Consider the following 27729-nt stretch of genomic DNA (forward strand, 5'->3'; position numbering starts at 1 on the left):
TTAGCATCGATCATGTATTAGCAGACATAAGAAAAATCCATCTGAAGTCTGATTTTTAGGGCTTAATTTTATATTTGTCAGCACTAAGCTAATAATTTAAAAGAAGGAGTATCTCAACTGTACCACAGCCTTCAGATTTTATAATGCAAATTAATTCACTTCAGATTTAAAGCCAGATGGAAAATGTAGAACACCAGTTGAGGTGTGAAATTTTTATATTTATTGAAGTAATTAGTTTTCAAGCCCATGTTAACTGTTTGAGCACTTTTTATAACCCTCTTCTTTAGAAATACACACACAGTGTACGTGTGCGTGTGTATATACACATGAATACATACGTTTATGCTGAGAATTCACAAAATTCATATGTTTAGATTTAATTCTCATTTTCAGGCCGCAGCTGCTCTTGAGAAATGACATAACTTGAACCAGGGGTAGCCAGGGGCTTGATGTGTGGGTCAAGCACATTCTCATCTTTTAAAACTCAGACAAGAACTTAGGCTCCAAAGTGGTCCCTGCAAGGATCCAGTGAACAGAGCTGCCCTTGAGAAGGAACCACTAGAGGTCGTGAGGTCACGTGCTGCAGGCGGGGAGATACTGCATCGAGTCCTCGTTCTTGGAGGAGGCTGTGTGGCTTCACTCTTTGGCCTTTGTTACCTTCTCTGGTCAGACAGGCTGAAGTCATTTCCGGCTCTGAGATGCTGATGCTGAGACATTATTTCTGTCGGCTGGTCAGGAATGTGTGCCAGAGCACCGCTCTCTGCTGACAGCGGGGCAGGGCCATTGACCCAAAGTATCAGAGGCCCAGCTCTACAGCCTCCAAGGGCCCGGTGCCATGTCAGCTCTGGCTGCCCTTCACACTTTATTTTTTAGCCTTCGCCACTTCCTGTCTTCCACTTTGGGGGCTTCCTTTTGGCCAGAAGCATAGAGAGGACCCAGGGAGCACCAAGCCCCCGGCAGCCTGCAGGGCCCATCCTCTCCAGTGCCTGGTTGTGCAGGCCTGTGGTCAGAACAGCACAGAAGCCTGGCCTGGTAGCTGGGCGGAAGAGCTGGAGTTCCCTGAATGGCGGTTTGGTTAAACACATCCTTCATGCCCGACACTCCATAGCTGTTATTTGCACTCATCTTTATTGGTAAAGCATGAGCTCTCCACTGTTTATTTCCTCTTCCAGGTAGGAAACTGGGTCAGAAACTTCAACTTGCCCAAGGTCACAGAGCATGGAAACTTGAGTGTGGGATTTAACCCAGGTCTGTGTGACTCTGGGGTTCTTTAGCTCACTGAAGCCTCACAGACCTGTGAGGTTAGTATCCTCACCCCCATTCTGCAAGTACGAAAGCAAAGTTGCAGCATAGATGAGTAGCTTGCCCAAGGTGCCACAGCTGGAAGTGCTCAAATTCAGTTCTTTATCTGTATGTACAATAGCATTCTCTTTATCTTTCCCTGCTGCATATGCTGGAATTATATAGCAAACAAAGAGATATTTGATTAAATGTACCGTTTTCTTAAAGCACCTGCACTTAGCTGAGAGATTCCTTGTAGACTGAGTTGTTCTTAGGAAGAGACCAGCAAGAGGCCACTTGGCTCATCTGCTTTATTACCCCTGACTCACTCTTGGTATAAGACACATGGAACAGTGAGGTTCTTAGAGATTGAAGACAAGAAGCACCTCCAGGAAACATTTTACTTGTCCCTACCGGCCCCTCCTCTTTCACATTATCCCTGCATTCCTCAGATTTTCTTGATTGGTGGGAGGTTGTCTGAAATCAGTCAGGCAACAGAATGTGGTGTGGAAGGTTCACCCTTGTTTTTTGGAAAACGGGATTTTAAGAAGTTGACATAGGGTCCAGTAAGAGCCAAAGAAGACCGGTTTTATGTCAGACTCTAGAATGACTAAGAATGCAGAGTTGTAGAGTCATCCTAGAACCTGAGGGTGGGGGTTTACCTCAAGGTAGGCAATATTTTGGGGATTGGCTTACCCATTAGCCCTGTTCAAGGGCTAAGGTCAAACAAGAAAAGAAAGAGTAGAGAAAAGGGTGGTCGGCACTGAAATGCCCTCAAGCTCAGTCCAGTAGAGGAGAGTTAGATAAAAATGGCAATTATTTGTAACTTTTGAAGTGATCCTCACCAAAATAAGCTAATAATCATGTCTGAGATGTGTTTTAAAATAATCCAGTGGGGGTAGAGATGAAAGAAAGCTGGCCATAAGTTAATCATCCACCATAGCGGGGTCAGGGGCTCACGTGATAATACAGTGAACTGTTAAAGTAACTCTTCACAAATGGTGACGTGAGTATGCAGTGAGCAGCGCAGTTGTGACTGATGTCCCATGGCCCCCTGGGAGTTAACCTTCATCTTAATGTCATTAAATCTCAGATCCAAGAGGAAAGTCCTCGGCCGTAAAGATTCAGATGACGATCACTCCCGGAACCATTCTCCTTCCCCTCCAGTGACACCCACCGGTGCTGCCCCCAGCCTGGCGTCCCCAAAACAAGTGGGCTCAATTCAGAGAAGCGTCCGTAAAAGCAGCACCAGCAGTGACAACTTCAAAGCTCTGCTGCTAAAAAAGGGGAGTCGCTCAGACACCAGTGCCCGCATGTCTGCAGCCGAGATGCTAAAGAACACAGACCCCAGATTCCAGAGGTCAAGGTCAGAGCCTTCGCCAGACACCCCCGAGAGCCCATCCAGCTGCTCCCCAAGCAAGAACAGAAGGGCCCAGGAGGAGTGGGCCAAGAACGAAGGCTTGATGCCTCGGAGTCTGTCCTTCTCCGGCCCCCGGTACGGCCGCAGTCGGACCCCACCTTCTGCCGCCAGCAGCAGGTTCAGCGTGCGGAACCGGATCCAGAGCAGCCCCATGACCGTTATCTCGGAAGGCGAAGGGGAGGCCCTGGAGCCAGTAGACAACAGGGCTCATTGGGCCCTGGACACGGCAAGGGGGTGTTCCCTGGATGGACTGGTAGGGGGTGAAACAGACCGGGGAAGCCTGCTCTGTGGTGGGGAGCCCGCCGCCTCCTTGCAGGTGCAGGGTCCCAGCCCCACAGATGGGCCGGTCCGCACCGAGGGCGCAGATCCAGCAGAACAGAGTGGAGGTCCTCTGCGGGAAGAGAGCTAGGGACGAGAGTCTGATTCTCCCAGGTAATGTGAGGGAGGCGTGCAACATGCGGCTCTAGGAAAGCCCGGCACACAGGTACCCTTCCCTGCCTGGCCTGCAGATCCCACTCAGCATTCGCTCCGTTCCTGCCCTGGGCCCCAGCGCGGAAGAAGAGCATCCCATAGGACTCACTTGGCACTTGCCCTGTGGCTTAAAAGCAAGTAGAAGCTTAACTTCTTAAAGTGCTTCCTGGGGAAGACTTTTTTTTTTTTTTTTTTTGCAAAATGCTGGGTGTATGTGTGGAGGGGTGTGTGTGCATTTTGAACACTTCACATGTTTAAAAAAATACACACATACAGCGTATACAGAAGTAGGAGAAGGAAACACAGTTAAGCTGGGTAGAGGGATGGAGGCTTCTGGACTAGATAAGAATCACTTTAAAAGTATCACGTTGTCAGAAATTAGTGAGTTCCCGAAGACGGGAGTGAGAGAAGCGTTCCTTCTAAGAAAGAGGGGGCCTGTGCGTGGTGCCCCTGCAGAGGACACACGGCGGTGCAGGCCCCGGTGAGCTTTCCATGTGAGCCATGTCATCATGAACCCAAAACGATGGGAAAGGGCTAACGGACTAATGGGTTCAGGTACTTTTTTCTTGGGGGGTGGGGTGGGGGACTTTGTTTCCTTTTCGTGAAATTGGCAAACACGTGGAGGGGCCACGCTCTAACCTGGAGCGAGCTGCTGGTGCAGACACAGACTCCCAGCTCTCAGCCTGACTTTGAGACACGTGGGTCCTTCTGTACTGAATTCCTGCCCTGAGGAGCAGCAGAGGCCTCCTTGAGACTAGCAGTGAGGTGGGCATATGCGGGGACGGTGAGCGAGGAGGGGGCACGTGAGACACTGCTGGAAGCGGTTTCCTGCTTAGTCAATAAAACTATTTTTCAGAATTAAATTTGAAAACTTGCACTACGGAACTGTGGGTGGAGATTTTCCTTTTACGACTGTTTGTACCAGAGTTTAAACTTCCATTTGGCAATTTCTTACCACTTGAAATGTCAGCATTTGCTAACTTTTGGATATCCTTTTGGTTACACCAAAGAAAAAGGTATGGCTATTTTTCCTTGAACTGCCTACAGTATCATGTCCTCATTTGAAAAGGTTTATGAGAATCGATTATATATTACCTTACTCTGAAGAAAATGCTGAATAGCTCTTGTTAGTCAAATAAACTAATACAAATTGGCAGGGCCAATTAGCCCTGAGAAATGAGTTTTTAGATTAAAAGATTTTTTGCATCATTTGGTTTGTGAGTTTTTATATATTTTATAAGGAATTGAGTTGGCTAATTACCTTCTAATCTTCTCCAGTTAGAATTCTAATACTTTTAGGCATGGGAGAAAAGTGTGTAAAGTATTTATTTTTATGTCCTATTCTTGTGACCTCCTTTCCCTATTCCCTCCCAACTGATGTGGACTTGGACTCCTGTATTTGTTGGCTAAATAAAATAAGTCTTGTCTTCTTCATTCGAAGAACCTAAGAGGACAGTACTGAGATTCTTGGCCTACGTACAATGCAGCTGCCAGTGGTCATCTTTTTTGGTATAAAAATATCATCGATAAGTTGGGACTATACAGGCCAGATTATCAAAGGGTTTGTTATACATTACAGCTTTAGGTACCCATTTTAGACACGTCTTTGAAACAAAAACAAACCTATAGGATTAAGACTTCTTCTTTTCTCTGAAGAAAACAAAACACTTCTTTTCACACAACCAGAAATCAAGACCTGACATTTGGCTGAAGGCTAAAGGACTTTCTACCATTTGGAGCAATTGTCTACTACAATGGGCACAAGGATCTTTTCTTCTAAATTTTAGAAAAGTGGTGTTGGCTTCTGAATATGAAGTCTTCTCATAGCTCCCTAAACAAGATTAGAATGTACGTGGATATCAGAAAACTTTAACTTAATATATAAATCATTTATGTCGAAGGTATAAAGTAAACAACATCAAAACTAATTATAAAACTATTTTAAAAATCCCCGTTTTTTAAAGAAAAAAACACTAGGTTTTAAAATTTGCTTTGAATAAAACAATTGTAAAGTAAATATTTGAACGTTATTTCTTTTTGTTTGTACACTCACTTTTAAATAATAGGGTAGGCCTCCTTTCACGGAACTGTTGAGTGCTTTGCTGGATACAAACAGAACAGCAGCGAAGACCAGAAGGCGCCTGTGGGAGGGGGACCCAACAGAGGAGATAGAACGTCACAGACACTGTGGATGGTGCCATCTAAAAGGACATATGGAAAAACAACTCTGAACAATGTCCTATCGACTCTTGAATAAAAAAGGAAAAATGTCTTGACTGATAGTTCAGGTGATGTGGCATATGGAGGGATGCGAGAACTTCTCACAGGTGTGCGTGAAATATAGGAAGACAAGAATCTAGATTTCACCCCTGAAACATATGGCATCTTTGGCTTTGCTGCTTTATTCCTCTGTGAGGACTCGCTGCTGATAACAGACCATATCATCTTTAAAAATTCAGTCAGCGTAGACGTGTGACATTTCCTCATACCCTGAGACTGTAAGTGCCAGAGAATCGTAGACAGAAGCCCTGGGGCTAAATTATTTCCACCTTATTTTTCCTGAGAGTTGGGAGAGAGACAAATGACCATGTGGCCTGTCAGTGGGAAGCCACCTCACCTTTGGTCTGATTTCTGCCCTCCTGTTTCTGAAGAAGGTTGATTGTGAGACCATTGCTTCTCCTGTGGGGGAGTCACAGTTTAACAAGGGGAACAAAGGAGGCATTTCCACATCTCTGTCTCCTGCCTGCCTTGCAGCACAACACCTGGCTCTGTGATGGGCGTCCTGGTGGGACAGGTGAAGCATGGGATCGGCTTTATTGGTTCTGCCTTCATGTGTTTACAGCACATTAACTGAAGGTGAATAACCATTTACGTTCCTGAGAGTCCATCATGAAATGAGTACAACAGGGTAACGGGTGGATATTAGGATATTTTCGGGGGGCAGGGTTGGGAAGAGGGTCTTTGAAACAAAATGGACCTGACTCTTCAGGTCCGTTTGACTCTTGAGGCCTGTTTTTCTGTAATAAGCTATTCAGTTACTGTAATACAGTTTCTTTCGATGAGCTTCTGTAAACCGCCTTCTACACAGGCCAGCCTTTACTCATAGAAGAGGACTGGAGCGCAATCTGTAGACATTTTTTCAGCAGTGAAAAAAAGCCCGTTATTAAATACTTCTAATGTGCTAGGTAAAGAGGAGGGATCCTAGGATTAAAAAAGTGTGGTTGAGAGTTTCCAGATCTAGTGAAAAAGAAACACAAACTGGGAACTGTCCTGTAAACCGTGTCAGAATAGAAGAGAAGAAAGAGGCCTCTGGCCTTCACAGCCAGCCCTGTTGGGACCCGGCCCTCTGTGGGTTCTCCTTTACCACTGGAACACCTGACGTCTGTTCATACTGGCGACACACCCAACCAAAACACTACCTCACAGCCTCCCCTGTAGTCAGGAGGGCACAGTTTTGGCCAATGAGACATGAGCAGTAATCTGGAAATCTCCAGGATGTTTGCTGATACAGGAGCCAGCTCCCTCCCTTGTGGCTTCCTTTCTCCTGTTTCTCCCTGAATGAATGGGAGGCTAGGAGAGGAGCCGTACTCTTCCAGCCTTTCAGCACCAATGGGTTGAAAGCCATATGTTGTAGAAGGTGGAGGAGAAAGGAGCCTGGTCCACTAATTACCTCAAGAGCCACTGTACCATCCTTGAGCTATCCACCTCCAGGCACAATGGGTAAGTCATTTTTCTACTCGTGGTTGAGGGATAAGGTTCTCAGAGGAAGGTATCCTTGCCTTGCCTTTTTTTTTTTTTTTTTTTTTTTTAAGTCCTCTCTATACCCAGTGTGGGGCTTGAACTCACAACCCTGAGATCAAGAGTGAGCCAGCCAGGTGTCCCAGGTGTCATTGCTTTTGACTAGGTAGATGTGGGGAGGGATTGATGATGAACCTGAACTGAGACATTATGGCAAAGGAGGGTTTCACCAAGCAGGGGAAGCTGACAGAAGAACACTCCAAGTGGAGGAGATAGCATGAGCAAAGACACAGAGGCCAAGTGTTCAGAGGAAGCCACATAATTAAAATGTCTCTAGGGAAACGTTGTAGGGTACAAGACTGGAAAGGTTGTCTCTGGCAAGAATGTAGAGGACCCAGGATGCTCTCCCAAGGAATTTGGGTTTTCTGTAGTATTTGGCAACAGTGAAGGTTTTATAAGGAGAATGGTATGATCTGGCTTGGTTCTTAGCCTTCTAAAGCTACACTCTTCTCTGTTAACTACATCTAATCCCATAGCATTAAATGTGTGCGTGTGTGTACTGGTGACTCCTGAACATCTGTCCTCACCTCCTCTGTGATCTCCAGATAGGTATTACCTACTGCCTGCTCAGAATCTGCATTAAAGGTGTTTTTTTTAATTTAGATTTTATTTATTTATTTGACAGAGAGATCACAAGTAGACGGAGAGAGAGGCAGGCAGAGAGAGAGAGAGAGAGGGAAGCAGGCTCCCTGCTGAGCAGAAAGCCCGATGCGGGATTCGATCCCAGGACCCTGAGATCATGACCTGAGCCGAAGGCAGCAGCTTAACCCACTGAGCCAGCCAGGCGCCATGCATTAAAGGTGTTTTAAACTTAATATCTCCAAACCATTCTTCTACGCGCCCCCACAAAAACACACAAATCTCTACCTTATCAATTAACAACGTTACCACACACACAATGGCTCAGGTGCCATATCCAGGTTCCTTCTTGTGCCTGTTTCCTTTTCACCGACATCTAAACCCTAAGCAAGTCCTGTCAATCATACTGCCAGACTATTTCCCAAATCCAATCACTTCTCACTGGTTCCCTTGCTACTGCTCAGCTCGAAGTTGTTTTCTCCCACCCAGACTCTTGTAGAAGCTTCCCAACTGGTTGGATCTTTAAGGCGCATCTTCAGTCACTCTTAATGTGGCATATAAAATAAGCTCGTAAAAACAATTCATAGCCCTCCAGTGTTTGGAACCCTTCGAAGACTAGGATTCTAAGGCCTTGCTGTGACCTTTAAGATCTGCCACTGTTTCCCTCACTCAAAGGGTCTGGCCTTATTCTCGTTTCAGTCCCTGAGCAGAAGCTACTCCCCACCTCAGAGCCTTGAACTACTGAAAAGAAAAGTTCCTCCATTTCTATGCTGCCTTAACTTTCCTCGGCAAGTAGACACCAAGATCCTGAAGAGTGTCAGTGGTTTTATTGGAGCGTAACCCCTTTAAAAGGAAAAGGGAGGAAGGAAGATGAGGCCAGGAAAGCTATCGGATGGCAGTCCTGATCTTACATGTCTGCCTAGCCTATAAGAACTCAGGAAAGCTCACACACTAGCTGGCCCTTTGATGGACAGAAGCAGCTAGGTCCTTTACCACTGCCTTGCTTGGTCTTTGGTAAGAGGTTACACTGAGAAAAATGTGCCTTCAGTTTCTAGTACTTAGTGTGATTATTGGCCACCAACCCTTTCTGATTTGGGAGTAGTATGACCTTAGCTTAAAAGCTAAGGTTGCCCCTGATGAAGCCAACAGTTAGAGGCTGTCAACCAACTACACTATTTGGAGCTGGCTGGCAAGCCTTGAAAAGAGAGCTAAGTGGCACATCTCCATGCTTGCCACGGTCCTCTCTGTAACCTTGTAGGTCCTCTTCCTTCCCCCGCCAACCTGCCCCACCAAAAATCATGAGAGCCGCTCCGCCAGGGCTCTGGCGGACTCCTTTGCATGAGGAGAAAACGTTTTAAAGGAGCATGGTGGGACCAACTGTAGCTCTTCCTGCCATTGGCCTGGGGCCACATCTGATATTCATCATTTCCACACCCCCACCCCCGCCATGTCCTTTACCTTCAACTGCCACTTCTGCTCCTCTCCCTGGCTTTCCTAGCAGTGTGAAACAAGCTCATTCCCAAGGGTCCTGAGGTCCTGAGAATCAAACCGTTCTGGGATTAGGGTTGCTACATTTGTCCATTCACAGTTGCAGCTGGGCAAGGGATGCCCCAAGTGAGAGACATGTCCCTGGGGGTTCATGCTAGCCTCTGTTTCTGCCACCATTGCTACTTTATTTGTGTGCATACTGTGCCAGCACTGGGATGAGCACCAACAAAAGCTAAGGGGCCAGGCTGAGTGCGTCTCTGGTGGGCATAAACACGTGAGACAGTGCTTTTTTTGCTCTGTGCCTGCTCTCATACGTCCATCCACATGCCTCCATCCTCAGACTTCCTTGTGTCAGTCATCCTTTCTTCTTTTTCCTTTCCAAACTCTGGATCCATTGGCCAAGCCATTTGCCCTTGCTATGACTTCAGGTATATTTCACCTTTTCCCTTGCAAAGTAAATGACCAGGTCCATTACCAAAAACCCTACCCTGCCCTACTTTTTATTTTATTTTATTTTATTTTATTTGCAGAAAAATCACAGAAATTTTTTCCTCCAAGTTGTCTTTCAACATCACCCCTGAGGATGCTGTCCCTGTTGATCTTGCACCCTCAGAGTAAGTCAAGTGATCAGTGCACCAAGTTGAAGTTTTTCCCTCTTCCCTCACCTGATCATACATGTCTTCCAAATAACCAGAGGGAAGCAGTGAGAATGGGTGTAAGCAGGGGGAATGGGTGCAACCATGATGACATAGGAGTTCGGGTGGTCTGTTCATGCAGCTTGCTTATGTACTCTAGTCCTGCTCATGCTTGCTTCTGGATGTATCATTTCTATGTTATGATGGACCACTGGTCTGCCAACTTTATGATTATGAACATAAGATGGGCAGTTCTGGACACATCATCATGTGGTGTGTCATAGTGACACCTCTCCTAGGGCCCAGTAGCCTACCTGAAGCTTTTTTTCAAAAACCATGTCATATTCTCCTGCAGTTAGCAAGCCTTGCTTCAGGAACCCCGGGACCTGCATTGCAATTCTCCCCCTGGGGCTTGTCATAATTCTACATTGTTTTCTTTTCATTGCATTTCTTTCTTTTCTTCACCTCTGATAACATAAATCTGCAAGATCACATGGGCCATGCTGCTAATTCCTTCCTGTCACTTCGAGGTCTGTTCCTAATCCTAATTGATTTTTTTCCTCCTAATTAAGAGTCATAATTTTGTTTCTTTAAATATCTTTTTTAAAAAGGGGCACCTGGGTGGCTCAGTGGGTTAAAGCCTCTGCCTTCGGCTCAGGTCATGATCCCAGGGTCCTGGGATCGAGCCCCGCTTCGGGCTCTCTGCTCCGAGGGGAGCCTGCTTCCTCCTCTCTCTCTCTCTCTGCCTGCCTCTCTCCCTACTTGTGATTTCTCTCTCTCTGTCAAAATAAGTGAAATCTTTAAAAATATATATATTTTTTTTTTAGATTTTTTTTTTTTTTAATTTATTTAGTCAGAGAGAGAGAGCAAGAGCGAGCACAGGCAGACAGAGTGGCAGGCAGAGTCAGAGGGAGAAGCAGGCTCCCCGTGGAGCAAGGAGCCCGATGTGGGACTCGATCCCAGGACGCCGGGATCATGACCTGAGCCGAAGGCAGCTGCTTAACCAACTGAGCCACCCAGGCATCCCCCCAAAAAAATATTTTTTCTAAAAAAAGTTTTTTAATTGAATGTTGGGAGTTGTTTGTGGGTGGATTTTGTTGTATTCCTTTAAATAGTATTGGGCCTTATTCAGGCACACAGCCAAGTTTCTTGGGATTAGTTTGATCCTTTCAAGGATTGCTTCTAAACTTCATTAAGGGAGGTCTAGAAAACTCTTTGGTTTAGACAATTAAACCTCACTACTAAGGTAGTACCCTTGTGAGGCACTAGCGGATGCCTCCCTGCATTTTGAGTTATTTCTACTCCTGCTAACAAAAACTCCTGCCTGAAATATGATCTGTGAGTCATTTCTTCTACTGTTTTCCAGTTGTTCATTTCTTGGCTTGGATACTTTCTTCTTACACCTTCACAGATCAGTGCTTGACCAAGGACCTAAGAGGACTCACTGTATATATAGAGAGGTGTATGTGTGTGTGTGTGTGTGTGTGTGTGTGTTCATCCTCTATGCTGCTGAACAAATTCTGTTCCCTTTGGCATCCCCTAATACTGATCTCTGTCTTTTCAAATGTCTTCTCAGTGAGCCTAGGGGTCTCTGTTTGGCTTTCTCCTACCTGCTTTGCTGCCTAGAAACAGCCTCAAAGCCATAAGCTTGAGCAGTCACTGAACTCACCTTTCCACACCCACCCAGCTCTCTCAACCCCTTCTCTCTGAGAGCACAGTTAGATACTGTGGTCTTTCAATGTCTGGTTCCTAGTTCACCATCACAACTAGAAGTGAATGTTCACCCGAGGATCTTTAAAAATATCGCTCAAGGGAATACTGTTTTTTATTTAGTGGGCCAGTTTGGGAAGAGGGGATTTAGAAGCTTAGACTCTTTCCTCAGAAGTCAAGAAATCAATGTGGGGTCATCTTACCTTCCAAGTATGCCAATTTTAATTATGCATCCAGGGATTGAGGCAATAACCAGTGCTTGGTCTGCAGACCCAGGGAACCAACTGGAAGCAAACTTTGATTAGAACTCCATTTATTTTCTAACCTACATATGCTCTCACTTTAATGGGGAAGAGGAACTATGATGACACCCTAGGTTTCCAGGCATCCAATGTCATTTGAGACCCCAGTGTATCTGCGTATTTCCCTGTCTCCAGGGTACATCCACCTGAGTAAATGGACACAGGTCCCTTTAGAAAAATACTGGGGGACTCATCAGTGTGCACACTTACTGAAATATTGTGGGGACCTTTTCCTGGGAACCCAACCACCTCTTCAGTCAGTGAGTTTTGAGTCTGAAAAGAGGCTCAACTCTGGAAACTGGGCAAGGGGTCAGTGTTGTGGGCAAGGGTAGGGGGCGGTGGGAGTGTGATCTCAGCCCCCTGCTTATCCATTCCTGCTCTCCTTGGGTTATGTATAAAGAACCTTACCCTTGTTGGCTACCCAGTCTATTGTGTCCTTCCAGATGCCATGTTCTAGTAACCATTTCCGTGAGACTTTACAGGATAGGCCTCCTGGGGCTGCCCTTTTGCCCTTAGTGGTTAACACGATCATTAACTCACCCTGGTTTCTGCAATGAGCGCTGCCACCTGGGCTCTTTGGAGTCTGCCCCTCACCCACATGGCTGTCCTGGCAAGCTAGATTCCTCCCCAGCCTGTCCTGCCAGCCTGGGCTGCAAAGGACAGCTGCTGCTGAGCACGTGGTTTTGTTCACACACCTGTCACCTGTGCCTTTCCAAGGGGACGTAATTGGGCCACTTGCTGAACGGCGGGTCCTCCGGGCCTTCCCATGGAACATAATTGCTATGGGCTGAATTGTGTCCCCTCCCCCAAGTTCACACGATGACATCCTCAGCACCAACGCGGCGGTTGTTCAGAGATGGGGCCTTCGGAAAATAACTTGGTTTTGATGAGGTCATGAGGAGAAGCCCTCAAGTCGGGCTTAGTGTTCCTACAAGAAGAAAAATAACCATCTTGTTGGCTCACAACTTGCTCGGGAACCTTCCCCGGGTGTCATCTGAAGCTGGTTCCCGAACGCAGAAGGCAGGAAGAGAGCAAAAGAAGAGGTAAACCGCCTCATACAAGTTGGTGGCAGTTTTGGTAAACAAGGGAACAAGGGAGGTTTGTCTTAGGTAGCTGCACGGCCTGGAGTTTTCCGCACCTGCCCACCAGAAGCTCCAAAGTTTTCCGCGGACCCCCTTATCTGGGGCTTTCCCTCCTGTGGCTTCAGGCCCTGCACCGGAAACTCCTCCTCAGGAAGTGTGTTCAGAAGGTCAGGAGGAGCCCAGCGCTGCATCACCATACCTGTGTCCCTCACGTCGCTTCCTCTCCTAGCACAGGAATTTTGTCACCTCACGTCCCCACAAAGGTGAGTACAGCCCAATACGGTATTTTGAAAGAGAGAGATCGTATTTGCATAACTTTTAGTAGAATATTTTGTTATAATTATTTCAGTGTTATTATTGGTTATTGTTAACTTCTTACTGTGCCTACTTTTCATAAACTTAGACGTGATCAGAGGTATATAGGTAGAGGAAAAAACAGTATGTATATGATTCAGTTCTGTCATGGTTTCAGGCACCCGCTGGGGGTCTTAGAACAGATCCCCTGCAGCTAAGGGGGTACGACTGTTGCTAGAGGCCTTAACTGAGCCCCATCCCTGTTTCCATCCATGGGCTGTGACCTTGCAGGAGTCCCCCCTAGGAGCCAGGAGGACAAGAGGAGCGTGCATTCCACCCACAGGGGCGGGCGTGGGGAGCCTCCCACTGCTCTGGGGTCAAGTGGTGTGTTCTTAATGACTGCCTCTGATACGTCCCCCTCGGCCACATGGGGTTATAGTAAGACAACGCTGTCTGCAAACCAGCAAGCCGGCCTTCAACAGGCACTGACTTGGCCAAAACTCTAGTCTGAGCATTCCCAGCTGTTAGCACTGTGTGAAGCAAATTTCTGTTGTTTAAGCCCCCGCTAGTCTATGCGGTTTGTTACGACAGCCCTAGCAGACTAAGACAAAAATCAGGTGGGTCTTATTGCTGCCGGTAATTATCCAGCATGGGCCCTTTCGTGAGCTTTGCATTCCTTTCTCTGTTCTCTCTCCCTGCAGCTCAGGCATTTTGACATTCCAATCACTTTTTCCAGGCCTCTAGGAGCCACCCACGTTAAAGCCGTGAGTTTGCACCATCCCCTGGAGTTTTTCTCATGGTATTAAATCCTGTATCCTGAGTGATAACTCCCAAACCAGTAAGCCTTCCCTTATCCAGTCTTCTGATTGAGCACCTGGGGAACCGGGGCCCCAGGGTGCCATCTTGGCCTGCCAGTGGCTGGGTGTTGGCTAGGTTCCACAGCACCTGTGGCATGTTACCCATTTCTTCCTTCGTTAAGGCCTGGCATGGCCCCAGCCAGGTGATGCTATGACTTCACCTTGGGTACAGGCCTGGGAGGTGGGGGACGTCAGCTTCTTGGGACACCCATTGTGTTATGGGGACAGATCTCTGTGAATATTGCATTTCCTCCTGTTAAGGTGGGAGAAGGGGAAGGGTTCTTAATGGGGAAAGGCTAAGCCTCTTCTGCAGGCCCAGAGTGTTCAGAAACTTTCAGGGAGTCAGAATTGTTGGGGGCATCCACCAACTGTCCTCATCATCCAGGTTTGGTCCTGACCTTGGTGTAACAAAGGTGGTTTAGTTTAATTTTTTTTTTTTTAAGATTTTTATTTATTCATTTGAGAGAGAGAGGAAGAGCTAGAGAGAGCATGAGCAGGGGAGCCTAGACTTCCCAACTGAGCCTAGGGAGCCCAAAATGGGGCTCCATCCCAGAACCCCAGGATCATGACCTGAGCAGAGGGCAGACGCCCCAGTGGAGCCCCCAAGCTGCCACTGGTTGAACATCTTTGGTGGTTACTACTTTTACCATGAAATCCTGTGCTTGACCTACAGCTTTTTCTGCTGAACTTCGGCATGAGGGGAGGGCTTCTTAGCAAAGAGACTCTGGCTCTCACACTTAGTTTTAAATTGTCTGTTAATTGACCTCAGCTTTTCCTTATCCACCTGGAGGACATCAAGTTAGTAATAACCACTTGAGTCCATTACCCTTGTACTCATTACCCACCCCCACCCCCCATCTAATACACCTGAATCATCCATAGCCATTGTCCGCTTCTCCGGGAGTATGTCACCTAAAGTTTTAATAACTAGACAGCCCTCTTATGCCCGGAGTCATCTATGCACTGCCTACCCACCAGCGATGTGAGCCTCAAAACCAACCACTCAGGGGATGACCCAGTGTCAGGATGCTCTTAGCGCCCATAATCGAGGGCCACTCTGACCCCAGTTATGCCGGTTTGACCCTGGGATGGAGTTAGGAGCACAAGAAATGTATGACAAGGTTACAGGCTCTGAAAGGAGAAAGGAGAGGCAAGATTGTGGGGGTGGAGGGAGCTATCAGGATTCTTAACAGATCTAATGACGTCTCCTAGACCCCCACGGAGCTCCAGAACAAAGACTGTTTACTCTAGGTCCTTGCCATCACTTTGCTCAGTCTTAGGCTGGAAGATGCCAGAAAACAGCAGACTATCAGTTCCCACTGCCTTGCTCAGGCACAGACTCTCTATGCCCAGAGAATAGTGTGTCCTTATCTTGAATCTGCAGCCAACCCTGAAGAGAATGTCAGCTAGAGACATCAGCTGACCACAGCCCTCAAAGCCAGGCAGCTGGTCCTTTCTTGAATGTGGATCTGAGGAGTACAGCTCCATGTAACTGGAGAAGTCCCAAGTCCCAGAAAAGAAATGACCGGTCTTTGGCCAAAGTTACACTAAGTACCAGAGATGACCAAGGACAACTTCGTGTCAGTAATCTCAGCTCTACACCAGCCTCCTACATTGGGCTAGGCAGCGGCAGCCCAATGAAGGAGTTCCCTCACTCTGGGAACTGCACCTCCACCACAAAAGCTCGATTCCTAGGGTATTCCTAAATAAAGGCTGCTAACCCTTGACTCCTGCACTTCCCATAACCCTGTACCAAATCAGCAGTTTCCTTTGTCCCAGAGAGCTAGAGAGACTGCAAGCACAGCTTTCTCTCTTCTCTCTCTTGCTCAGCAATCACTACACACAACTTTTTGTTCTGAATACTGAACATGGCCTCTTCCTTTGACCTGGTCATCTCTGCCCAAGATGTCCCCAATCTTGGGGACTGACTGGCCCCTTCTCACCATCCCAGTCTCAAATCTCTCTTCCTCAGAGAGGACTGGGCTGTCCCCACCGTGAGACGTCTGCTGTCCCTGGCCATGCCACCCACCATCCCAGAGCCTCATTTTATCTATACCCTCTCCCTCTCCAGAAAATAAACCCCACGAGGACACTCACTGCTGTATTCTCAGGAAGGAGGACTGAATGGAAGAGTGAGAGGCATTGTGGGATTGGATAATTATGAAGTCGCCGATGAGTGAGTGTTTCTGTCACCACCATGTCCCAGTCCCCATGCATAGTGCAGTGGTAGACATGCATGCTAGGCATGCCACTATGACTTCTTCAAGAGTGAAGGAAAGCAAACGACCTCCCAGTGAAATGTTTAGGGAGAAAGGTTAAGTGATAACTAGAAAAGACAGAATAAATGCACTGAATTTAAGTGAATTATTTTCAGAGTTTGGAAAAGATAATCTCATGAAAAATGGATGGACACATCGACATGTGGAGAACTCTGAGGAAAGCAGTGATGGCTGTGGGACTGGATCGCTCTTTCTGGAGAAACCAGATCACCCAGGCAAAGGAGAGATGGGAATTATTGCCCCCTACAAAAGTCTAGGGGGGAACTAGGATTTAATTTTGGAGGATAAGGACGGTCAGGCAGAATCTGAACATGTTGGTAGGCAGGGTGGTTAGGACATGTGGATCCAGACAGCTTAGAGAGGAGAGGAGGGGTGCTCACTGAGGGGGCAAGAGTTACACCAAGAGCAAAGGTGGAAGGCTTAGCCTTAGAAAAGAGTCTACACAGAAGTTTGCTATAGATAAGAGAAGAACAATCTCCACAGAAATGCTGACATAAGGGATATGTGGTAGTCATTGCCAGCCGTGTTATTAAAATAACTGATTTACTGCTATGAGAAATATTCTCTGAATTGATTGAAGGCTGAAAAATGTTTTAGTTTATGATTTATGGAAGAGAAGGGGGAAATGGGATATCCTGGACTTGAATGGTATAAAATGCATTTTTTTCTAGAACATGTTTCAGATTTCAACTAGATGTTGGCTATCAAAAATATGCTTCTCTTGTTAAAAATGGAATTTATTACATAAGAGGTGCCTATTTGCATAGAACTATAAGGTAAATATTAGAAATATTTACCTCATACAAGTAGAAACTAGTACTGTGGACAGTCTAGTGGGAGGGCTAGAAGGGGTCCTCCAGCTGGTTTCTTTTAAATGAGCTAAAGAAGAAAATTAATTTCTTTTTGGCAAGCATAAAAAGGCAAATAACCTTGAAAAATAATTGCCTGAGATTTTAAAATTTTATATCCGTAAGAATTTCAAAGCCAGAAATCTAGCTTGTTTTGTATCAAAAATGACAACCTAGAAGGAAGCTCTGAGGTCATCATCATATTGATCATTGCTCATGCACGTTGCCTACACAGGACAAATGGCTCTGTATGGTCCCGGCCACTCGTGGCCCAAGAGAGCTGCGCTCTGCCATCTGCCAGTGGGGCATAGCGGGTAACACGTGGACCCAGCAGTCAGACCACCAGGACTCCAATTCGCCTCTGCTCTTACAGCTTCTTCTGGAGCAAGTTACCTAACAGCTCTGTGCCTCACATCTTTGTCTGCAAAAAGGAGCTGCTAGAATGTGGCACAGAGTTGTTCTGAGGGTCGAATGTAGTAATTCAGGTGAAACGCTTAGAATAGTGCACCTGGAAGGTAATCCAGAAATTTTAGTTAGGGATGGGAACCGTTAACTATAGGTATGACTTTATCTAGGTTAGCAATCCAGGTAAGAGAGATGGGAATTATTGTCCTAGAGAAGGGTCTAGGGGGACCTAGGATTATATTCACTATAGCTGTCCTGGTTAGGGAGGTTAATTTTAAGAGATATCACATCATGTTGGGGTTGACAGGACCTTAACATCTATGGTTCCATCCTCTTGCTTACATCTTCTCTGGAAGTGATCATATGGTCTCTGCTTAAACACACACCATGACGGGAACTGGAAGCAGTGTCATTCACGGGCAGCTGAGTTGTTGGGAAGTTACTAAGCACCAACCTGCCTTTCTCCTTCACCCCTTCAACCATCATGCCCTGGGAGGCCACAGTAGTCACTGCCTTTCCCACAACGGGCTTCCTCTCTGTGGAAGAAGACTCCAACCACCCCTGTTTTGACCTCAGTCTGTACTTCTAATCGATTCTTTCCAGAGTGACTGTTAACTCAAGCAAAAGACCAGGTGGGCAAAGTATCCCCGATGGGAACTGAAACTACCTGCTCAAGCAGTGAAGACTCTGTGTGATTGAGCCAAAGACAATGATCGACTGGATCTTTACCACCCACCCATGTGTACCCACCGACCTTTGTCCCATGTTGTTCTTAGATGAACCTGGAAGTATTTTCAGCATGTTAGAGATCATCCTTAGACGCCAGACCCCAGTCTTCCCAGTGCTAGCCTCAATGAAATAAATTCCTTTCTTGTTTCACCACATCTCATCTCTCTGCCTTTGGATTTTGTCAGCGGCCAGTGGCCGAACCTGGTCTGTTTGGGACCCCCAGAGCCAGGTGCTTTGGCATCTTTGGGCTCCAGTTCATCTGACATCTGTAGGACAAGCATGTTCCAATACAATCAGGCACAGATTTCAACCTCCTTGATTCTGTGGCAGCCCATTCGTTCAATAATTATCATCATTTTTGTATGACCTCCCAAACTGCATGAAATACTTTAAAAATGCATGTGAATTTTAAAAATTGCATGTTTGTATACATGCCTTTGGGAAAGAACATGTCTTTATTGAGTTTCAAAATAGGATAGAAGTCCCTAACTTCATAAATTTGGTCTCTGTCATGAAATATTATTGACCCTTCTAGGTACGGTTAGAATTTTCTTATGCAGTGGGGGTAGTTGGGAGGATGGGGAAGAGTAGCCCAGAGAATGTGACCCGGTCAGGTGCAAAAGAATCTGATTTTTTTTTTTTAAGGCATTACCAGGATAACCAGGCATAATTAAATAGAGTCTTTTTTTTTTAAATTTTTTATTTTATGACAGTGAAAGACACAGCAAGAGAGGGAACATAAGTGGGGAGAGTGGGAGAGGGAAGCAGGCTCCCTGCTGAGAGGAGAGCCCAATGTGGGGCTCGATCCAAGGACCCTGGGATCATGACCTGAGCCGAAGGCAGACGCTTAATGCCTGAGCCACCCAGGCACCCCAAGAATCTGATTTTTGCTTTCAACTGAACTTCACCTTATGAGGCTTCACAGCCGTGCCACACAAAATACCTCTTTAATATTTTTATTGATAATATCTGGAGGGGATAACATCCAAAGGACGCAAATCCAAGTTGAAAAAGGCAACATCATGTGAAGAAGGGTCAAGTAACAGGACACTTCCCGGGAGCCTCACAGAAGTAAAATCCTCCAGAGCTGTGACTGATTCACATGTTTCTAGAATACTGTCACCTGTTCCCTGTGCATCTAGATAAAGCTTCAAACATTAAAAGGCACCTTGGAGATAAGCTCGATTCATCGTTCTCTCAAGTAGAGCAACTACTCTACATTTTACAGGTATGCAGTGCTGATGTCTACAGCAAGAAATGAAACTTTCTGGGGTTTTTTCCTCATTCATTTTCTTTGGATGGTTCATTTTTCTGAATCAACCACACTTCGTTATTTCTATCAAGCAACTTGAAAGGACTGTTGTAGACGGCCGTGTAGTAAACCTTCTCATTGAAAACTTTTCCTTCTTCCCTCAAAGTACTTGCTAATGTCAAAAGTTGTTCTTGATTTTTTTGAGCACTAGAGAATCCATCGAAAGCCCTGCGAAGGAGAAAGTAAATAACCATGAGTGATGTTCCTGCCGATGTAAATGTCAGTCTGAAAAGGACACTGTGAAGGCTGGATCAGGTGCAGCTTCCCGGCCCCTCCCCCTCAGCAGCTGACTTTCCCAGCACCGCCTCGCCACACACGGAGGAGACCCAGGAAGAGGCATACGTCCCAGCTGCTGGCAGGCAGATTTGGAACTTTCACCATCTCGTGCTCTAACTCTTGCTTCTCAGACTTTCACGAGTGTGTACAGGTCACCTGGGAATCTTGCTCAAATGTAGACGCAGGAGGTCTGGGGTGGATCCCGAGAATCTGCATTGCTAACAAGCTCCCCATGATGCTGAGGCTGCTGGTCAGAGGAAATCCCCTTAGAAGACTCCCTTTCAGGCTTCTAATTTTTTATGGGATCATTCCCTTCCCCCCATCCCCCTTAAGAAAAGGGTAGGTGCCACATTACTGAGGACTATGATAGAGTTTCGACCCTGTGAATTTATAGTCTAAGAGAAGAGGGGAACATTTTGGCAGCTCTTTACATATAGCCTGAGAAGAGATTTAATGGAGACAGGATCGATATGCTTGGGAACACCGAGGATATTTCTGAATCAGGGGTAAGGGATGTTGTCTGGGTTCGGTCTGGAATGGTGGATGGCTTTGCTGGGCAGGAAAAGGGGAAGGAGAAGAAAAGCAACCAAAGTTCAAAAACACAAATTCATAGTGAGGCACAAAATGAGCTCTGAAAGGTGAGTCAGAGCCGGAAAGGGGAATCTCATATGATGGCTCAGGGCCCTTTTGAGATTATTGTGAAGGATGCTGAGCACAAAAGTGCCTTGATCGATCTGGGAAAGACAGATGGAAAAGAGACTGGAGGGAAGGAGCCAGTTCGGAGGTTGCTATGGGGATGGGGAAGAAAAGACAGTCAAAAGATTTAAATAACAAGTGGGAAAAGAGAATCGAAGTTTAAGTGTAGATTTTCAAGTATATAAACAAAACTATCCTGAGGTTAAATCATGACAGCACTCAGACCTAGCTAAGTTGTTGTTATGTATAGATGATGAATTTGACTTTGAAGAATAGGAAACAGAAAATCATGGATATTCCCAATATGGCTTCTTTTGCATAAGTTCTATTATCAATGTGCCAGCGGAAAAGCTTAGTCCTACCATTCTCCAGGTAAGATGTAAGGTCTCAAAGTACAAACCATGTGTATTTCATTCAACGATGTTCATGAGACACCTAGAATTGTTCCTGGCACACAGTATCTTTTAAACCCTCATCAAATAGTGTAGGAATCTAATACGCACATGTACATGAAATAAAATGCTGAAGATAAATTGATAAAACTGTTCTAATTTTCAGAATGTTGACCAATAATGATAATTCTGAACCATATGTTTACCTCCTAAATCTATTATTTCCTTAATGAAGAGCCAACGCTTAGTCTGTTCTGCCTAAAGGAAACTTGCTTTCAGATCCTATTTCTGCCCTGACATCAAATCTCGAATCCCCCTAGTTAGAAATCATCTTTTGTTCTCCGAATACATATTGTTCTACAATGACCCATCACAGCTTTATTCAGTACACAAACATATGAGTCTCTTCCCACGCACCTGCCTTGCTAGGAGCTGCAGGGTATGAACAGAGGACCATGCTCCTGAATTGTTGAGAAAGTTACAGTCTGTACCTCTATCACTCTAATTTAGAATAATAGAAGAACAGAGTGACTAGCTAACTGGAGAAACTGAGGAAGGCATCACAGAGGAGGTACCATTTGATCCAAGTCCTAAAGGACAAAAGTGGATGCTCCAGGAAGAGGAGAAATGAAGAGCTAGAACTAGTAGCAAAGTCAGGTGCACGTTTTAATATTTTACAGAAATCAACTCATTTAATCTTCATGGCAACCCTATGAGATAGGTTGTTACTATAACTATATATATTTTACAGAAGAAGAGCTTTGGGCAAGGAAAATCTGAGGAACCTGCCTGAGGTCACGGGTAAAGACATGTGGAAGGTCCTAGCCACAGTGATCCAGTAACAAAAAGAAATAAAAACCATCCAAATTGGCAAGGAAGAAGTAAAACTTGAACTATTTGCAGATGACATGATAGTATATATAGAAAGCCTGAAAGACTCTGCCAAAAAACTGTTAGATTTGATAAATGAATTCTGTAAAGTTGCAAGATACAAAATCAATTTACAGAAACCTGTTGCATTTTTATACACCCATAATGGAACAGCAGAGAGAGAAATTAAAGAATCAATCCCATTTACAATGGCACGAAAAGCCATAAGATCCCTAGGAATAAACCTAATCGAAGATGTAAAGGACCTGTACTCTGAAAACTATAAAATATTGATGAAAGGGGCACCTGGGTGGCTCTGTTGGTTAAACGTCTATGTTCGACTCAGGTCGTAATTCCAGAGTCCTGGGATCAAGCCACATGTTGGAGGGAGGGAGGAGGTCCCTCCTCAGTGGGGATTCTGCTCCTTTCTCTCTCTCTACCTCTCTTCCCCCAACTCCTGCTTTCTCACTCTCCCTTTCTCAAATAAATAACATCTTTTAAAAAATAAAATACTGATGAAGGAGACTGAAAAGGAAACAAAGAAATGGAAAGACATTCCATGCTCATAGATTGGAAGAACAAATATTGTTAAAATGTCTATATTACACAAAGCAATCTACATATTTAATGCAATCCCTATCAAAATACCAACAGCATTTTTCACAGAGCTCGATCAAACAGTAAAATTTATATGGAACCACAAAAGACCCTGAATAGTGAAAGCCATCTTGAAAAAGAGAACAAAGCTAGAGGCATTTCAATTTCAGACATCAAGTTACATTACAAAGTTGTAGGAATGAAAATAGTATGGTATTGACACAAAAATAGACACATAAATTAATAGAACAGAATAGAAAACCAGAACTAAGCTCACAATTATATCATCAATCTTTGACATAGGAGGAAAGAATATTCAATGGGATATGGGATCATCTCTTCAACAAAGAGTACTGGGAAAATGGGACAGCAACCTGCAAAAGAATGAAATTGCCACTTACTTGCACCATACACAAAAAGATTCAAAATGGGTTAAAGACCTAAATGTGAGACCTGAAACCATAAAATCGTAAAAGATAACACAGGCAGTAGCTTTCACATTGCCCGTAGCAATCTTTCTAGATATGCCTCCTAAGGCAAGAGAAACAAAAGCAAAAATAAACTATTGGGAATACATAAAATTAAAAAACTGCAAAGTGAAGGAAACAATCAACAAAACTAAAAGGCAATCTACAGGATGGGAGAAGTTACTTGCAAATGACATATCTGATAAAGGGTTAGTATCCAAAATATATAAAGAACTTAGAAAACTCACCACCTCAAAAAACAAATCCAATTTAAAAATGGGCAGAAGACATGAACAGACATTTCTCCAAAGAAGACAAACAGATGGCCAACAGACACATGAAAAGATGCTCAATATCACTTATTAGGGAAATGCAAGTCAAAACTACAATGAGATACAACATCACACCTGTCAGAATGGCTAAAATCAACACAAGATACAACAGGTGTTGGCAAGGATGTGGAGAAGGGGGAACTCTCTTGTGCTGTTGGTGGGAATGCAAACTGGTGCAGACACAATTTGCACTACTAGTTATTTACCAAAAAAATACAAAAACACTAATTTGAAGGGATACATGCACCCTGATGATTACAGCCTGATTATCTACAACAGCTAAAACAGGGAAACAGCTCAAATGGGTGAATGGATAAAGAAGATGTGCTATATATACACAGTGGAATATTACTCAGCTATAAAAAGAATGAAATCTTGCCATTTGCAATGACATGGATGGAGCTAGAGAGTATTATGCTAAGCAAAACAAGTGAGAGAAAGACAAATGACCCATCACAGCTTTATTCAGTACACAAACATATGAGTCTCTTCCCACGCACCTGCCTTGCTAGGAGCTGCAGGGTATGAACAGAGGACCATGCTCCTGAATTGTTGAGAAAGTTACAGTCTGTACCTCTATCACTCTAATTTAGAATAATAGAAGAACAGAGTGACTAGCTAACTGGAGAAACTGAGGAAGGCATCACAGAGGAGGTACCATTTGATCCAAGTCCTAAAGGACAAAAGTGGATGCTCCAGGAAGAGGAGAAATTCCACATTCATATGTGGAATTTAAGAAAGAAAATAAATGAGCAAAGGGGGGGGGAAGAGAGGCAAACCAAGAAATAGACTCTTAACTATAGAGAACAAACTGGTGGTTACCAGAGGGTGGTGGGTGGGGGAGGGGTGGGACAGGTGATGGGGATGAAGGAGGGCACTTGTTGTGAAGAGCTCCGGGTGATAGATGGACGTGCTGAATCCCCTGAAACTAATATGACACTGTATGTTGACTAACTGGAATTTAAATAAAAACTTAAGAAAAAGGAGAGATGTGGAAGAACATGGGCTGCTTGGGGAAGAGTGGGAAGGTTGCGGAACATAACTAGTGGGGAGACACGGCTGGGCCACGTTATAAAAGACATTGTGAACAATCTGAACTTCCCCCCACAGCAAGTGGAAAGTCACAAAAATTTCTAGTGAAGTAACGGGTTGGGGTTTTTGTTTTGCTGTTGTTGTAGTAAGAAAGACCATGGATTCCTATGAGGAGCACGAGGGGAAGGACAGGTTACTCCCAGCAGCCGGGAGGCTACTGAAGTGGAACAGTCAAGACCTGAGATGAAGAGACATCCGAGCATCTACTGAGTGTCCGGCATTGTGCCAAGCCCTGAGGGATACAGAGATGATTAACGTGTGGTTCCTAGTAGATGACGACCTGAAGAAGTCACAGGGAAGGGGAGAATGGAACAGAATTATGGATCATTTCCAAGGAGACTGGATCGGATCTCACAACCAGTTGTCAGGGAAGAGTGCACTGATGATGGCCTTGGAGTCCTTGCTGGGGAGGTTATCTGGTGGAGGAAGGTCACTGCTCACATACATTGAGGACTGGGAAAAGGCTCATTTGTAGAGCTGTTGAGTTTAATCCCCATCTACCCCCCCCAATGGAAATGTCCAGCAATTAGGGTAATCAGGGCTGGATACACCAAATTTTGAGAGTCACTAGACACATGTGGTTGAAGCTTTATAAACAGATCACCCAGAGCAAGTCTGCTTTGATGTGGGGGTCAATGCGAGCTGTCAATATCACTTCCTGGGTGAGAGAGAGGAACAGGAGGAGAAGAACGGCAAGACAGCGACTTTCTGAGACATAACAGGATGAATCAGCATCAAGAGAACAGACGAGGCAATACATGAAGGCCCCAGGGGTCACACGGGCAAGAGCGGTCATCACATGACAGGCAAGGGCACTGCTGACGGTGACGACGGCGTTCCCAAGGAGATAGTACGGGCTCCCCCAGACTGTCCGTGGAAACAGAGACAGATTCCTTTAGCGGGTGAGTGGTAACAAGAGGGAGAAAGGAATAAAGTGACTCCAGTACGAGAGTCTTAGCATGTTCTGTGCATGTTTTATATTTCAACAGAGAGAATTTAAGAATGTGTTGAACAGGTACTGGAAGCCAGAAATAGTACAAGGAAACACTTGACGAAGAGAGGCAATGACTGCCAGAAACAGCCAGCATCCATTGGGCTGGGGCACAGAGGAAGAGTCTGGGGCTATCAGAATCTAGAAGCTAGGAGGACGGGTACTGTGCCCTGTGTGTTAGGATTTTTGTTCAGGGTTACCTCAGTGGTAGGTGGAGAATAATGTGCATCGTGTCTTAGCTGTGTAAGGTGTGCAACAAGCTCTTCATTACATGAATTGATTGTATCTTGCAGTTGCCCCTTAGTAACACATAAAACTAAGCCAGGAGGGAAACACCACGAAAACGCGTTAGACCTCTTTTTTGACAGAAGGGTGAAAAGCCCGCTGAAATTGCAGAGGAGCAAAACCGAGAGCAGGCAAGGAAAGCTAGCAGTGGGCAGGGCCATAAATTATCTACCACTTACCGTACAAACACAGTCATTTCAGCTCTGTCTTCAATGAAGACATCTGACTCTGAGGGCCGGGGCGGATCGGATTGCTGCTCAGAGGGGATGTACAGGGAAATGGTAATGATAGACTCGCTAAAAGGACCTGAACCGGGCTCCACGTAGCTTGTCACCGGAGCTGTCATCTTTATCTTCATCTCTGGACCATAAAATAACATATTTAATGCCATGAAAAGACTGTGAAAACAGATTTAGTTTCTTTATGACTACTTCTAAAAACGTAACCTATTATTTTTTGGTTGGAGTTTCCTGACTTACATTATGTTACTGACTTAAAATTTACCTTTGAGATAATTTTCATCCTTAAAAAATAAGGGCAAAATGATTCAATTATCCTCTGGCCACATTAAACACTTTCTCTACTATTAATATTTTTGGTTAATAAAGTCTAGTTTTAGGGATGGAAGGGAAAATTAGAGATCATATAGTCCAGTCTTGGCTGTCTGTCTTTCTCTCTTTCTTTCTCTTTCTCTTTCTTTCTTTCTTACAATTCAGAAACTGAGATCCCACAGGCTAGGTGACCTGCTAAAACACAAATAGCGAAAGAGACCAGCCCAGATATCTTGAGACCCTGAATCTTGGGTTCTTTGTACCTTCCTGCTTCCTGATGACTCTTAACCTACCAGTCACCAAATTACCTCGAAGCACTAGCCATGAAATGGACTTAACAGTAGTTACACAGAGGCCTAGCTCATCCAGCAGAAACAGACAAGAACAGAGGCTGAAAAGCACTAGCCTCCTCTAGACTCTGCTCAGGATCCTGAGCAGAGTCCCTGTCTTCACACACTAAGTCTTTGATGATCTCATTATTTTTCTATTCTAAAGTATCTCTCTTTAATAAGCTAAAACACAAGAATAAGCCAGGGGACTCGACCACAATATATATAATTATAAGGTAAACTGTCTTCACCTTTCTCATTTTTGCCTTGAATGTAGCCGTTCAGCTTTGTAAAACCGGTCTGGATGGCTGAATCCCAGTCCATGGACTCAACGGAAGTGCTGACCCACTTGGCGGGTCCATAGTGCCGGATCTCGTAACTTCGCTAAAATGGAACAGAGAAAACTGGGGGAAGCAATTCAAAGAAGGCAAGACGTGAGAGGCAACAGTCCAGGTTCTTTGATCTCAGGTCCACGTGGGATGGACCCCTGGTTCTGGTTCCTTCGACCTGGCGGGGCCCCTCCCCCGAGGCTCCCATCCTCGGATGAGAGACTGTGGAGGCCTCCGCCCCCCGCAGAGGTCCGGAGTCGCTCCGTTGAGATAACAGCTAGCATCTGTTAGGTCCTCTGGGCTGGAGAGTCCTCTGCGGGCTCTGAGACCTGATCAATTCCTTTTTCTTTTTTTAACCTCACAAGTAACTGAGATGTGGCCAGTTGAAATGGAGATGTGGCCATGACCTAGGGTTATGGCTAACTGACCGAATTTTCCCCTCTAAGCAGGAACGGACTGGGGACCCAGACAACTTTTTTTAAAAATTGAAGTTTTTACTTAAATCTGCAGGACCCTCCGGTCCCACTGCAAATCCTCCAGCGCGCTCCGGCCCGCACCCGACCGGCCGCGCCCGCGGGAGGCGCCTACCTGGGGGCCCGCGTCCTCCGGGGCCGTCCACCCCGGCGTCTCCACTGCTTGGGCCGCCGCGCGCTCGGCTGTCGCGGGGTCCGGCTCCAGCACCTCCGCCATGGGTGGCGCCGTCGCTCGGGGGGAAAGAGGCTGACGAGCCGAGCCAGGAAGGGGCCGCCCCGCTGCGCGCCGCGCCCGCCTGCCCCGCCGCGAGTCCCCGCCCCGGCGCTGCCCGCAGCCCAGGTCACCCGGCCGACGCGCGTCCCTCCTCCCCGCAGTGCGGGGGACCCGAGTTCTCAGGAGCCCGCCTGCGCTTGGGCCGGGAGGGGGCGCTGCGACCGCGAGGGCCCCCCGATTCCCACGCCGGCAGTCTGGCGGGGCCGCGTCCCCTCTGCCGGGACCCCCCCCCACTCCTGCCCCGCCCGAACCCCGCAGCGGTGAGGGCGGGAGACAGGATTGCAG

The 27729-nt window shown here is 45.9% G+C and overlaps 2 protein-coding genes across 6 annotated transcripts in view; one reads left to right on the forward strand and one right to left on the reverse strand.

Annotated features, from left to right (window-relative positions):
• Positions 1–4612, forward strand: part of NHSL1 (NHS like 1) — a 230029-nt gene extending 225417 nt beyond the window's left edge. For all 5 annotated transcript variants that reach the window (XM_013064192.2, XM_004740301.3, XM_004740302.3 and 2 more), the window contains one exon: positions 2375–4612. In XM_013064192.2, coding sequence (XP_012919646.1) covers positions 2375–3110 — 736 coding nt within the window. In that variant the 3' untranslated portion in view covers positions 3111–4612. The remainder of the gene's footprint in view (positions 1–2374) is intronic.
• A 14506-nt stretch (positions 4613–19118) lies between these two features.
• HEBP2 (heme binding protein 2) lies at positions 19119–27470 on the reverse strand. The gene is made up of 4 exons (XM_004740299.3): positions 27286–27470; positions 26620–26752; positions 25668–25848; positions 19119–19658 (listed from the first exon to the last, which is right to left on the reverse strand). Exons 1-4 carry the CDS (start codon positions 27385–27387, stop codon positions 19460–19462), a joined length of 615 nt encoding a protein of 204 aa, XP_004740356.1. The 5' UTR covers positions 27388–27470; the 3' UTR covers positions 19119–19459.
• Positions 27471–27729: the final 259 nt, after the last annotated feature.

Source organism: Mustela putorius, unplaced genomic scaffold (assembly GCF_011764305.1).
Source record: "Mustela putorius furo isolate JIRA1106 unplaced genomic scaffold, ASM1176430v1.1 tig00003863_pilon_pilon_pilon, whole genome shotgun sequence".
NCBI lineage: Eukaryota > Metazoa > Chordata > Mammalia > Carnivora > Mustelidae > Mustela > Mustela putorius.